The sequence below is a fragment of the Pleurotus ostreatus genome (genome assembly GCF_014466165.1).
Source record: "Pleurotus ostreatus strain PC9 chromosome Unknown scaffold_1, whole genome shotgun sequence".
Classification (NCBI taxonomy): Eukaryota; Fungi; Basidiomycota; class Agaricomycetes; order Agaricales; family Pleurotaceae; genus Pleurotus; species Pleurotus ostreatus.
In genome coordinates this window covers 1,698,431-1,712,701 of record NW_023503156.1, presented here as the reverse complement: position 1 = coordinate 1,712,701, position 14,271 = coordinate 1,698,431, and the positions used below count along the sequence as shown (strand labels likewise).

Sequence of the window (14,271 nt, the reverse complement as noted above, 5' to 3'; positions counted from 1 at the left end):
ACAACCGCGAAGCTAGGACCTTGACGGATCAACTGACGGCTAATGCATTGGCCCAAAACACTCAACGAGACGCTTGCCGCTGTCAAATATGAAGCTTACGGAGAGGAGGTTATTGTGATCGTCGGGGATGGGAACTGTTTATCCTGCGATGCGACAAAAGGGATCCCGTTAAGAAGTGGTCGTTTGAATAGTTCATCCTGGTACGTGTCTTTCGATATTCCCCGTGCTCTTTTTGTTTAGATCTCATTAGCTGTGCTGCTGAGCATTGAATTTATAGATTTCGATATCGAAGCTATGGCCCACAGACTCATAGTGCAAGAGTTCAGGCCCCCTTTACTTGTCCAGGGGGGCCCCTCTTTGACCACAGTATTTGGTAGCCAAACTTTGGAATCACGGCGAACTCAAAGGTTCTCGTAAAGGCGAAAGAGATGAAATGTCCGATCAGAGTCCTTTTTACAGAATTACGACAGAGAGTGGGAAAGGCGATGTAGGCGAATGTATATATGTGACGGGTACCTCGATACGATGCCTTGAATCCCCCCCTCCTCACCCGCTGCATACTGCATCTCTCGAGCGCCGCGTTTCAGCACGCTAGCCAAGGAACACACCCTGGTCCCCCCGTATTCAGCTCACGCACTAGATGCTACTCCGTCTGCCCGCAGAACTCGTTGCACGTATTGCCCTCCACCTCCTCGACTCGCAGCCATTCTACCCGCCTCGTGCTCTCAACTCCTTGCGTCTGACATGTCAATCCCTTCGCCAACTGCTGGACTCGAAGCATTTCAAAGGAAAGGCCTTTGGAGTATGCTTTGACGTGGGTAGCGTGGGTAGGAGGAACTTCGTGGCGGACACGGGGATGCGGGCTGATCAATTCGAGGTATGGAGTCGAACTGTGCGTTCGATCTCGGAGAAGGACGTAAATGAAGACGAGCCTGGCGACCATGCCCCCTTTACCCTCCTCACTACCTACCCCTGGGACATCGGGGAGACCTTCCTCCAGGCCTATGTCATGCTTCTCTCCAACGACGGCAAAAATATCGCGCAGCTAGAGCATGCTGGCCTTTATTTACTCCTCCGAGCGTACTTGAAGAAATATTTGTACAAAGGGGAATTGTTGGATAAAGGCTGGCCAGTTGAGAGCTTGGAGAATTCCTGCGCATTGTGGTTGCTGTGGATGATGACTACTGAAGAGAGACTGAGCAAAGAAAGCTTGGAGGAAAAGGAGGAACTCGTGAGCATGATACTGCCATGGGTCATGGTTCCGTTTAGGGTGCGTAACATCCCGATCACCGTTGTCACCGTCGATCATTTCCATATCTTTACGCCGTTCCGTCGCTGACCCGTTGTCCACAGTATTCATCAGCACACGCTCCGCCCTCCCACTACACCCTACCTCTCGACCAACATGGTCAAAGTCGGCAGCGGTACAACCTCCCACATACCGTCACCACAGCTCATGGCCACTACCCAATATACGGGCCGGCCGTTCTCCCTGCTCCAACTTCTCAGGCAATTGTAAATCTTCCATACACCCGAGGGAATTATCTCGATGTCTCCTACTTCGGCACTCGTTGCATATTCTCCGCCCCTCCACCCTCAATCGCAGCCAAACTGCTTTACTTCTCGCGGCGGAGAGTTGGGTTTCAGATACCGCCGCATCTACCTGCAACGCGGGCGGAGGCAATTCGACGCGCACAAGAAGCGTGGGAGAGGGAGCAGCGGGAGAATGGGCGTGTTATCGGTGAAAATGGTGTGGTGTGGGACGGACGAATGCCTATCGGCCCGACAAAAGAAGATATGGTAGACTTGAACGCACACCAGAGTACCGAACTTCCGATGCGGTCTAGTTGGTACGCCGGTTGGAATGGTCTAGATGGTAGGCTCGCTCCAGAGTTATATCTGCATTCACTGATCCTCATGCTTAGCACTCACCGCTCCTCCATCGAGGTGGTGGGACAATGACTACTATCGTTCAAGATACTGCTACAATGTCTTTCTTGACAATGCTAGAAGAGGTGGCGACGTGTACACTCCCGGTATGCTAGATGGATTATGGCAAGGCCGCATGCTTGTGAGTCGCCCCATTTATTTGTATTCTAGCTGAGTCATTGATTAAACAACCTCACAGATCCCCTCCGAGCACATATTACGCTCGATCTTAACATCTCCTCGTCTTCCTGCAGATCCCAATGCCAGAGTCGAGGGTCAACCCGACTACCTCGCTGAAGTCACCTCGGCCCTGCCCCTGATTATGCGTTTAGGGGAGTATCATTGGCTTGATGGCAGTAGGCGTCGGAAGGATCGGACGAGATTAACGATGCAGCAGCCCCTTGAGGATCGTCTTAAGGCACTGCACCAGGAGGCCGCTGAACCTGGAGGTATTGCTCGCTGCGCCAAAAAGGTCAACAGGATTGACGAAGGCATGGGCAACGCATGGTTTCCTCACGGTACAGATTTTGCCGTCGACAATGTACGTAGTCCCGTATCTCCTCTCAGCGACCTTTTGTGACCGTTGCGTTCTATTGTATTTCGTGTTGTTTCGCAGGATGACATCCATGTCAGATCCCCTCCCTCGGACTTTGTAGCGCCAATGCCATCTCAGTACCAGATACGCAACGTCGTGCCTTCGCTATACGAGAAGTGTCATGCCACGGAGTCCAATTCACACGATCCCGAACACTGTGCGAAGTGTTTAAAGCGAGAGGTCAAGATGCAGACGAGGAGGCGGGCGCTAGCCGCGGAGAACGAAAAGGCCATTGCACAACGATTAGGCAGCGATGAGGTCGAACGCATATTCGAGAGCGTTGGCTTAGGTCGTACACAAGACTCGATACTTGAAATGGACGTCGATGGTGACGAGGATGGAGAGGATTGGAAGGACGTCGATTCTGAGGATGATGAAGACGGCGACGAAGTCATTCAAGAAGACGACCCCCTCATCGCTCCCCCATGTCACGGTGTCCGCGACGTCCTCATCCACGGCTCCTCCGACCTGCCTCACGCCCTAGCCTGGCATCCCTTTGTCTTCCGTGGGCGCGTACGCCCTTGGGACGGTCTAGTCGGCATTCTGCGAGTCTCCAAAAACGGCGCCTTCACTGATACGTTTTTCTACGGTTATGTCGTTGGAGGCAAGAATTTCGTGGGGAATTGGAGGAATGTGGGTGCGGAGATGGACGCGGGAGTTCCTGCATGGGAGGGCGCGTTTTCGATGAGCAAGAGGGAGTGAAAATCCGCTAGCGGTGTATAGTATCCGTTTACCATTTTACATTGTGCTTGGACCACGGACAAATGCCCATCATATATCAATCTTCTGCATTTATTAAAAGTATTCCATACCCTATGTTTGCATTTACGCACCTGTATTTGTGTCTTCTTTCACGTATGTGCCGTATTTATGCGGATGTAACGCCATACACGTACACTAGCTTCGAATATCTCTACTTGTAATACCATACACTGTGCCAGTCTCCACTCCCTCTGAATCCTTATTTCCACAGCAGGTAATACTTTCGAGCGAAGAATGAAGAAGCATAATACATGATATACTAGTAAGAAATACAACAAAGCAGAACAGATTTGCGCGACAATCTAACCCAAGATCCATGAACAGAGTAGTGTACTACGAGTCGTCATCAATGAAGCGTAGTTTGGCGCCATTCGCCACCCGCATCCAGATATCCATTGCTTCGTACTGTAAAGAAAATACTGAGACGATGATCACGCCAAGAGATGTTGGACTCACATTGGTAATGGTCTGCATAAGCTGAACCTCCGTGTAGCCCGCCTTGATGACACGAGCACGAATATCGACCATGGACAACTCTTCATCATCTTCGTCACTCTCGTCGGAGTCAATGTCCATGTCTCGCTGTCCTCCAGGTCCCTTACCCAGTCGCTTTGTCTTTCTACGTTTCGATTTACGTGTGCTCGCTCGTCCAACGCCCGCCATTTCCTTGATGAGTCGGAAGATCTGACTGGTGGCCGATTTGTCTGGTTCGAACTCCTTTTCGTTATCTTCTTGAAGACTCTCTTTGCTACATTCCATCAATCGCAAAGCCTCATCGACGTCTTCGACTTCAACGGCATCGGCGAAACGAAGGCGGGCGAGTGCCTGGGCGAGACGCAGAACGCCGAGGAGCGTTCTGGCAGAAGTATAAGTATGTGCCTTTTCGTCGTCCTTGGATATTTTTCGCAGACGGACATAAGAGTCGACAATGTAGCTCGACACATGAGGAGGCACGGTTGGGCGCTTCGTGCGAGCGATGGCGATGTAATGTCTATCGAAGCGGGTGTCAGACAGGTTTGCATTGCAGATCAGAAATTAAGGACCTCATTGTGTGTGGTTCAACGGGCTCGATATCAAGTTGTGGATGCCGACTGTGCATGTGAACATAGGTGACATGCTGCGCCAGTCGTTCATCGTCTTCCCTCGATGGTTTATCTAGGATCAAGAACAGCAAGTCGAAACGAGAGAGCAGAGCAGCAGGTAGATTGATGTTTTCGTTCGGCGATACTTTGGTGTTGTACCGTCCGTAGAGTGGATTAGCGGCGGCAAGAATGGAAGTGCGAGCGTTGAGCGTTGTCGATATGCCAGCCTTCGATATGGAGATCGTTTGTTGTTCCATGACTTCGTGGATGGCCGTACGATCAGTCTCCTCCATTTTATCGAACTCGTCGATGCAGCAAATGCCGTTGTCAGCAAGAACCAGAGCACCGCCCTCAAGAACCATCTCGTCGGTTACGGGATCTCGCATGACCGCTGCTGTAAGCCCGACGCCAGAGGAACCCTTTCCGGTGGTGTAAACGCCTCGGGGAGCGATTTTAGAGATAAACTTCAGCAATTGGGATTTGGCAACACCGGGGTCTCCCATGAGACAAACATTAATGTCTCCTCTGATCTTCATACCATCCCCAGTTTGCTTCGACACCCCTCCAACGAGCAAAAGAAGCAACGCCTTTTTCACGTCTTCATGTCCGTAGATCTCAGGCGCGATGCTCTGAGAGAGTTTGTGGTAAAGGGCCGGATCCTGCCTCAACTCTAGGATACTTTGATGAATCTCGGGCGTCATTTCCATGTCGCTGTACTGCTTCTTGAGTTGGTAGATGTAGTGAGTTTCGAGGTACGTATCAGTTAGAAGACCAGCACGGATGGCTTGGAATCCCGTATATGGAGTCGGCAGGAAAATTCCACTCAAGTGTACAACATCACCAGGATTCACCAATCTCGTGAGGTTTCCGTTAACATGGATAGTCATAGAACGGGGGATGTGGCCGACGGGTACTTGATCAGCCTAATGTAAACGGTCAGACCAGAGTAGCTACATGAAAACACGACAACGCGCACCATCTCTTGGATTTTGACCTCCTGGAAAGGGCTGAATCGACACGCCCGAGTTTGCATATGTAAGGACCCGTGGATACCATTTTTCTTGCACTCTGCTTCGTTTTGGCAGTCGACTATCGGGTTGAATGTTTTGTTGGAGATGTCTTGAAAGGTCTCCGAGCCACAGACGTCGCATGTGTAAGCATTGACGAGCAAAAGTGGTTTGACTTCGGATACTCTTGTTATAATTCCTCGAACCGTGATGAGCTTGCCAAGCTGGGCGCTGCGAATTTCGCGAACCGCTAGCGGAATTTCAGAATCCAAAGGCTTAAAGTATAAGTTGCTTCTTCTGAGTTAGGCTGAGGATATTGAGGATAAGAACTGTGGCACGCACTAGCGTCGTAGGAGATGATCTGGAAACCCCTCTGGTGTCTGCTCATTTCGCTCTCTGCGCTGATGAAGAATAACATCTATGACTTCGTCCTGTTCGCTTATATCCTTCGTCGGAGGCGGTAGTAGTTTGTCGACAACCTCGCAGAAGAGGCTAACATAACGACGGGTGTTTTGTCGTATCCGGGATACGAGCCGGGCGACGGTTCCCTCGAACTGAGCAAGGTATTAGCAGTTAGAAAGGACGGAACCATATTGGCGAACCTTATGTAAATCCTCCAAATCGATAACCAACATTTGCAGATCACGGTTAGCGATTTGTTGCTACCACGAGGATGCATGAGAAAAGACGCGTCAAACACGGTCCACTGGCTACATACCAGTTGGTGAACGTATTTCGGAGTCTTGTCCTGACTATCGAGCCCATCCTGAACGTCGCCGATGTCCAAAGTTGCAATGCGACGCGTTACATCTTCCTCGATTGTGAACTTTGTAAGGAAAGTCTGTATTGTGCCTGCAAGGCATTAGCGGCGTAATGTTGCCCTCATCAATGATAAGCGTACTCCTCTCCTCCTCATAATCGACGTTAATGGGGACTGTTGGCAGGGACATCTCGACGCGACGCGGCGGTGGTGGTGGATGAGATGCAACGGAGTTAGAATATTTGTGTGTTGCGCCGCCGCGTGACTACAAACACTCCTTAATCTCAGGCTCTCCCCGCACCGCTGATATACCCGTATAATTGCTGCAGCGCTGACTGCGGAGCCTGTCCGTATCCTTAGCGAATGGTTCTTTCTGTTTCCCCCCGGCGTAAATCGTACAAACGCGTCCTTAGTTCTCCCGACGAGTCAGATGCAGGAACAGAATCGAAGAGGACCCGACTCAGCTCGGAGGTGACGATCGTTGCATTCCGTGAGAAGGTAGGACATCTATAGCACACGTTTCTATCTAACGAACCCTCAGACGATCACGAATCAAGTTCCGCGGGTGTCCCCCGAGTCGTTCAACCAACCCAATCCCTTCGAAGCGTTCGAGGAAACAATCCCCCCTACGGACGACGATGCGGATCTGCCGCTACAAGTCAAGGCAAATACAAGTTTTGCCTTGTGAACCTTACCCCGAGCTAATTCCAGGACCAGACTTCGGGCACCCTTTCAAGAGTGCGCAGACGGCGGGGGCTCGTTTTGCCAGAAACTTCGAACTCAGACGTCGATGAAGATGAACGAAGCACAAAGCGTGCCCGACTCGACTTAGTGACGGATAGCACTCCCTCGGAGGTGGGTAATCTTACGATGTAACTAGTTTACCAGAGCTGACCGGAACGGGCTACATAGAAATACAATGCCCTGCAAGCGTCCCCCACAGTTTCCGAGTTTGAGGCATCTGGGTCACGCCATACGAGAACCTCGCGCCTGACCAGAAAAGACACTTCCAAGGTACGAATGCCCTATCTGCAAATAAGCAGTGTCTAAGTTACTGCACAAAGGGCACAGTTGTAGACGAGGACGATGCTCTCCGGATAGAGGGAGAGACTCCCCCGGATGAGTACGACTCGGGAAGCGACGACGATATTCCAATACGCGTCCTCACCAATTTCTGCATATATGAAGGATCACATCCGGGGGAACTTGTGTTCCCCGACCCTTTACTTGCCGAACCCTTCCCAGAGGGCATCTTTCGGGCCTCTGGCAATGTTCGAGCATACGTAGAACCCGACAGTGACGAGGAAGAGGACGAGTCTTGTGCCGCCGCAATGACTACAGTTGGGCCTATGGTACGACTGTCGTCTATATTGGAGTTCAATTTCCATGATTACAAGAATCGTGCTTTCAATAGGTTCGTTCGCTTCTTGTCACTCTGTTATTTCATCGTGCTAACTCTGCTCAATAGACAGCTGTATATCCGTACCCAGTTCGCCTGGTATATCCTCGAGGAACCGTCCCCCGCATACCTCCCCCTTTACACGAATTTCTTCAGAAATCATGAAATACTTCACCTCATCCTCAAGCAGTGTCTATCAGATTGGACATACACCCGAAAGGACCTCGGAGTACTGCTGCGCGAGCTCGAACCCTGGCCCTATGTGGCGGCTTTCGGAGGACCGCTGCAAGTATCTGATTTACAGTCGGAGTCCTTTGTGAGTGGTAATTTGACAAACCAAACTCTTGCTAATTCTTCCTCTTTCAGTTGGCCTACTGCAGCAACGTGCTGGAGTCTGTCATTAGTTCCTTGCCTCGGAAGGACTCGCGAAAATGGAAGGGGATCCCGCTGATTCGCGAGCTCCTCGAAGGTTACCTTTCAAGCGATGAGGAATCCTCAATATCCTTCTCGACGATTCCTTGCCTAGAGGATGAAGATAACAGCGTTGATATTAAACCGAAATTCAAAGGGAAGGGTCTCGACACCAAAAAACACTCGAACAAAGAAATGGAGGTACTGAAGCACCGGAATCCAACCGTCGTCACACCCATTGTTGGTCGCATTTCAGGGAACGTGTACAACGGTCACCAGCTCGTCGTCGCTGGGGAGCTCGATTCGAACGAGGACGACCATCCGAAGAACGTTACTTTCGCATCGGAGACGCCAACCCACAAATTCGATCCTGAGAGTATAGAGTGGGGAAACATTGTCCATGAGGAAGACGGGACAACATATTTCGAAAGTGCAATCCTCGACGGCGTTGAATATACGGTGCGCTCTTTGCCGTCCAACTATCGTGTATGAATAGACCAATGTTGTATAGATCGGCGAGACGGTGATAGTCAACCCGGGCTCAGACAAGAATCGAGTACGGGCGAACAACCACGAAAGTGATCCTGCGCAATCAACTAATATCTACGGAAGTTCTTACTGGTTCGCGCCACCGCAGTGCATTTACATAGAATACATGCTGACGCTGGAGTTTCTTTTGCTAGGTTTTGTCGACTCTGCTACTTCTTCGAAGACCCTGAGGGTAACAAATGGTTTCACGGCCAATGGTTCGTCCATGGGTGTAAAACCATGCTTCAAGAGACAGCACATTCGCAATCACTGTTCATGATCAACGAATGCGACAACAATCCCCTCAGCAGCATCTTCAAGAGATGCACTGTCAAGATGCTCGTTCCTGATGAGGAGGAGGTTCCTGAGGTCTACGACGAGCCTGACAGCACCTCGTTTTATTGCGGGTGAGTATGGTGACATTCAATAGCGGGCTAAACTGATAACGTTAGTCTAGACTTATTTGGGACGAAGAAGCGACAGACTTCACTGACTTGCCTCGACTGACGGACGTTGAGGCTGCCCTCGAAGGTCTACTGCCGCACAAGGGTTGTTACTCTTGTGCAATCAAGCGCCAGCAGGATGTCTTCAAGGAGATTAGGCGTATACCGGGAGGCTACAGTTACCTCGGGCTGCGCTGCCATGTCCACGATTACGTGTATATTGTCCCGAGGTCTCATACATCCCTCCTTCGAATTGGCCAGATTGTCAGCATCAAAGGGATCCCAGCTGAGCCAAAGGTTGTGGTGCGCATGTTTCAGCGGTTTGACGAAGTTAGCTGGGTTGGTACCGATGGTGGGGACATGGAGCCACTATCTGGACTTGTAAAAGACGAGGTACGGTTTCATAGTTTGAATTATATCATTTCCCTGACCAATAATGACATACAGAGATGCCTAGTCCGAAGCCAAGTCATGAAGACGTTCCATCCTCATGAAATTGACGGTACATGCTTCGTTCAATATATCACAGACCGGGATGAGATCGAAGAGTGGGTAAAGCATGACGACCATTTCTATTTTAGTTCAGAGTGCAATGGCCAAACCCTGCTACCGGTGCCAGCAAACTCAAGTCATAGCTGCACGGCGTGCGTCAATGACCGAATGGACGTAATAAGTAAAGCTGGTCTTGTCCGTCTCCGAAACCAAGCACTTTGTGGACTGGAGCTTTTTGCTGGTATGTTCAGCTTCCTAGCCACTTAGCTTTCATTGCTGATGTGTGATAGGTGCCGGCGGACTGGGCACTGGCATGGACATGTCAGGCTGGGTGGAGACGAAGTATGCAGTTGAGTTCTCTCCTGCAGCAGCTTCCACGTACAGGTGGGTGGGTTTGACTTCAATCCCATCGCAAAGGCTCACATTTTTGGATAGCTTCAATCATCCAAGCACTCAAGTATACTGTCAAGATGTCAACCTTCTGCTCAAGTACATCATCGAGAGGGATAGCGGCGAAAATCCGGAGTATCTGCCATCCGAGATTGGTGGCCTTTGTACCTCCCTTCCCAAGCGTGGAGAGGTAGATTTCATCTTCGGTGGTATGTACCTCTTCTCAATTCCCAATGATTGAAGCCCACGGAGATACCAGGTGCCCCTTGTCAGGCATTTTCAGGCATTAATCATAGCAGGGTAGATTCTATGTCTTTATTGTTTCTGCCGTCGCTAACAGATCACATAGCGGGCGGATGACATTCGCTCAACGCTTGTCTGCAACATGTTGAGCTGGGTTGAGCATTATCAGCCCTCGTACTTCCTTCTTGAAAATGTGCCGGGGCTGCTGTCTTTTCCGCTGCTTGCCGAGCAAGGTGAGAATGGCAGGTTGCTGGGGGGCATTGTAATGGGGGTGGTGAAGTTTGTTCAGAGGACGTTGATAGCGCTTGGGTAAGCTAGATTAGAAAAACTATGTATGATCCTGACCTTGTCCTTCGTATAGCTATCAAGTCAGACACAAGGTTCTTGAGGCTGGGCAGTATGGTGCCCCTCAAGGACGTCAGCGGGTGATTTTCTGGGGAGCTCGCCGTGGTATTATCATTCCAGATTTCCCTGTGCCGACTCATTGCTACCCCAAGCCAGCGAAATTCTACAAGCAACCAATCGGCTGCCCGCTACGTCCTGCAACGAGGTCCAAAGACCCTGACGTTTGCCACTCATTCGCTCCTATGCGCGCAATCACTGTTAACGATGCAATTGGGGACTTGGTGCGTATTGTCTCAGTTCTTTGTAACTAACTAATGATCCGTTGCGATACACAGCCTCCATTCGACTGGTGAGAGCCCAGAGGACTAGCTCCATGCTGAACATTTTGTGACACCTTCATAGGAAGAATCCTCATAATGCGATCCCTGAATCTGCTGAAGACCGTCAAGAAGCCAAGCATCGGATTTCCGTTCTGAAGATCCCTTCGTTTTCGGCAGTCAAGGGACAGCCCTCATGGCCAGGCTATGTTGACCCCATCGAGTACCCTTACCTTCCGATGAACCGCTTTCAGAAATGGGTTCGCCTGCCCAGGGGAGTGACTGCAGTGACGGACGCGCACTTCGACAAAGTCTCGCTCCATTATACGGCCACATTCACGAGTATATTGGTGGAAAGGTTTGTGTCAATCATAACATTTTAACAGGGAGCCAACTGATACCCCCTCAGAACAGTGAATATCCCGTTGAAGCCGCTGGCGGATCATCATAGTACGTGAATTATTTAACCCTCTTACGAGTGATTTATTAGCCAAAGGTCTACCCCCCGAACTGAAATTGAACGACACACGGACCAAGCAACATCATGGTAGGTTAGTACAAAATTGGGAGCGCTAACACGCTAACGACGTTGTCCATAGCCTTCTTTGGGCGTTTGGACGGTAACGGTCACTTTCGCACCGCGATGACCCAAATGAGCCCGAACATCAAAGACACGTACCCATTACACCCTTCGGTAAGTGGTCATCCAGTCCGCGATCTATGTCCTAAACGTTGCCCAGCAAAAGCGCATTCTGACCGTTCGCGAATGTGCCCGCGTCCAAGGGTTTCCCGACTATTACCAGATGCGATCGATGAACAACACGACTTCCAAAATTGTGAACGATGTGAGTCTATTGATTACGGGTCCTTTGGCCTGAATCTAATGGTCGCCTACAGCAGCATCGGCAGATCGGTAACGCGGTTCCCCTTCCACTGGCTTTGGCATTGGGAAATGCACTTGGACAAGCGATTGTCAAGACGCAACTCCAGAAAGACAGAGAGGGTAGCCCAGTTATATAGCGAGCATCTATCATTATATATATGTACATACCTGTATTCACTCTTGAATAACTTATGAAGGCGATCTCAATTGTTTGAACGGTCGTGTCATTGTACCGAAGGACTAAACATGAGTAAAAATTATCGTAGAATAGTTTTCGGTTTCGAAGCCAAAGAAGATGGTATCCTCCTTGCGACGTCGTTGCCCAACACGTCGCCTGTCCCGTCGTAGCCCTTTCTCTCCTTCCAGGATGACGAAGATGCAGCAGAAGATGTAGACGAGCGTATACGTGCACGCCGCAATTCTTCGTCAATGCGCCACATCCCGCGAATGAACGCGTCTTGAGTCAGAGAGCCTGAGCCAGAAGGATCGCATTCCAACCTAATACATAGGCGTCAGCAACAAGATATCAACCATCGTGCCATCCCACTCACCATATTCCTCTTAAACGATCACGATCTAACCGCGACTTACTCCATATAAGACGCACCACGCATCCCTCCAATCGATCTTCCCTGTCCGACCTAGCAAGATCTTCCCATTCGTCGTCCTCGACCTCGGAAATGCGCTCCTGTTTAAGCTTTCGCGCTCGGACGGCCGACAGAGGCTTATCGTCCTCTTCATCCGTGGGCTCGTCAACAATCCCCGTGATGAGATCAACGCTCAAACCTCGCCAGCCAGCTGCCTGCCTGGACCGCCTAGCCGTCTCGGGATTGGTTGCTAGAGGCTTACTGCCTTTACGCTTGCCCGCTCGCCGGGAATCCCTTTCGGCCCTTTTAACCTGTTCAAGATTCAATTTGAAGACGGCTTCGTATCTCTGGCGGGCAGCTGCGGGGACAGGAGTTGGACGTAATACAGCAGCTTGAACCTTTGGGCTCGATGTCTGTCCATTGAATAGGGGCAGATGTAGTTTGGATCCAGGCTGAGACTCTGCAGATTGCATAACAACGAAACTACTGCGGGATGTATTAGTGCTGACACTGAAGATGGAAGAACGGTCTGAAGCCGAATTCGAAGTGAGGGAGATTCGCGAGGATGCCGGGCGAGTGGGAAGGATAGGTGGAGATGAGGGTTGTGACACTGGAGGAGAGGGGTACGAAGATGGAGGAGGTGGCGGCGGTGGTTTGCGCCTGACCGCGCTAGGGATCACAGTGAAAGAGGATGATACTGAGTCAGAGCTATGTGAAGATGATGCAGAACTCATGGGTTGCATCTTCGGTGACATAGGCGCCGATGAAGAATGGTAGGGCATAGATGATGATGCTTTGGACCCAGGAGACTTGCTCGTCGACGAAGCGGGCCGTTGAGGAAGCTTTGGTGGTACAGGAGTGCGCGGCGTATACGGAAACTTGTTCTTCGACAGCGCTCTTTCCCAGTCCATGGTGATTATGGCATTCGTCGCAGGGCTACCGATGGAAGACGAGGAAACATTCTCAAAGGATTCGTCCAGACTAACTGCGTCGGCTTCTCTACCGTTGATCAATGTTACTGGTCGGCTGCTCGTATCGCCGCCATGGGCAGTAGAGTGGAATTCGGCTCGTTCCACTGGATAATTTGCAATGTGCGCTGATGATATGGACCCTGGGGTACTAGGATCATAATCTGTACCACCATCGGATGAGAGAGAGACGGAATGGAATGATGATATGGAGGATGCAGGAGCGTGACCCAGTCCAGTGCGAAGTGATCCACTACTAGCGCTACCATTGCTTAATGAAGACGTGTTGGTCGTAAGGCTCAATTTCGGAGGGTAAGTATGAGGCGGTTCCACGGTGAGAGAATCAGACCGCTTGGAAGACGAAGAGGCGGCGTCCTTCAAGGACACGAATGAAGGTTTGCGAGGAGGTAATGGCGGCGGCGGCTTATTAGACTCGTGGGTTTGCTTATTGTTATTACGTGTGGCTTTGAGCTTCGGGGGAGAATCCAGATTTATGAGTGGCGCACTGTTGGAACGGTTCAACTCATTCCCAAATCCCTTCTGTGTGGGTGTTGGAGTGTATAGATTCCCCTTCGTTTTTCTGCCTGAATTGTCATCCAGCTCCACTGATGGCCCATCGTCCACAACCCAGTCCCTCAGGTCTATCAACGACGGTTTGCGGTCCATACCTGAAGAAGACCCAGAGGGTGACCCGTGCGATGCTGAGGGAGACTCTTGCGGCGCCATCGCTTTAAATGACGAAGCCGTAGGAGACAGCGGGGTCTCCAGCAAACTCGGCGGCGAGTATTTCGTATATCTCATCGATTCGAATTCAGAAATCCTCGACTGCACGGTCGAGGCCATATTGGAGGCCCACGAAGAGGAACAATGGGCAAACACAGGTGGTGTGCTGTCCGCAGCGAACTTTCATGAACTATATTCCCGGTGAGAATAGAGTGCGCTATGTGAGCGAATTTGCTTACAATATTTACAGAACTTCAGCAACTCCAATGAACGAAAGTGAGATGTGGCAGAGGCAGAAATGCGCAACTGGCCAAGAGGAGATGATGAACGCACTAGTTCAAGGGATATGAGCTTATGTAAGCCAACGTCTCTTGGATCTCCACCATGGCTTCCCAATCGGCTGAGAG

At 50.7% G+C, this 14,271-nt stretch overlaps 4 protein-coding genes across 4 annotated transcripts; 2 read left to right on the top strand and 2 right to left on the bottom strand.

Annotated features, from left to right (window-relative positions):
• Positions 1-640: 640 nt before the first annotated feature.
• PC9H_000581 (uncharacterized protein) lies at positions 641-3,226 on the top strand (the record flags this gene model as incomplete). The annotated part of the gene is made up of 5 exons (XM_036770236.1): positions 641-1,270; positions 1,354-1,876; positions 1,926-2,071; positions 2,129-2,470; positions 2,546-3,226. The coding sequence occupies 5 exons, from the start codon at positions 641-643 to the stop codon at positions 3,224-3,226; spliced, it is 2,322 nt and encodes a 773-aa protein (XP_036636081.1).
• A 393-nt stretch (positions 3,227-3,619) lies between these two features.
• MCM7 (Mcm2-7 hexameric complex component) lies at positions 3,620-6,325 on the bottom strand (the record flags this gene model as incomplete). The annotated part of the gene is made up of 8 exons (XM_036770235.1): positions 3,620-3,691; positions 3,743-4,277; positions 4,330-5,291; positions 5,345-5,666; positions 5,718-5,929; positions 5,978-6,037; positions 6,094-6,227; positions 6,277-6,325. 8 exons carry the CDS (start codon positions 6,323-6,325, stop codon positions 3,620-3,622), a joined length of 2,346 nt encoding a protein of 781 aa, XP_036636080.1.
• Positions 6,326-6,498: 173 nt separating this feature from the next.
• Positions 6,499-11,723, top strand: PC9H_000579 (uncharacterized protein; the record flags this gene model as incomplete). The annotated part of the gene is made up of 23 exons (XM_036770234.1): positions 6,499-6,633; positions 6,677-6,793; positions 6,847-6,990; positions 7,048-7,149; positions 7,200-7,549; positions 7,604-7,850; positions 7,901-8,404; positions 8,457-8,566; positions 8,629-8,880; positions 8,931-9,309; positions 9,364-9,649; positions 9,699-9,792; positions 9,844-10,007; positions 10,058-10,098; positions 10,148-10,350; positions 10,403-10,667; positions 10,722-10,735; positions 10,789-11,061; positions 11,113-11,153; positions 11,200-11,250; positions 11,303-11,397; positions 11,444-11,548; positions 11,601-11,723. The coding sequence occupies 23 exons, from the start codon at positions 6,499-6,501 to the stop codon at positions 11,721-11,723; spliced, it is 4,095 nt and encodes a 1,364-aa protein (XP_036636079.1).
• Positions 11,724-11,843: 120 nt separating this feature from the next.
• Positions 11,844-13,984, bottom strand: PC9H_000578 (uncharacterized protein; the record flags this gene model as incomplete). The annotated part of the gene is made up of 2 exons (XM_036770233.1): positions 11,844-12,084; positions 12,138-13,984. The coding sequence occupies 2 exons, from the start codon at positions 13,982-13,984 to the stop codon at positions 11,844-11,846; spliced, it is 2,088 nt and encodes a 695-aa protein (XP_036636078.1).
• Between the last annotated feature and the right edge of the window lie 287 nt (positions 13,985-14,271).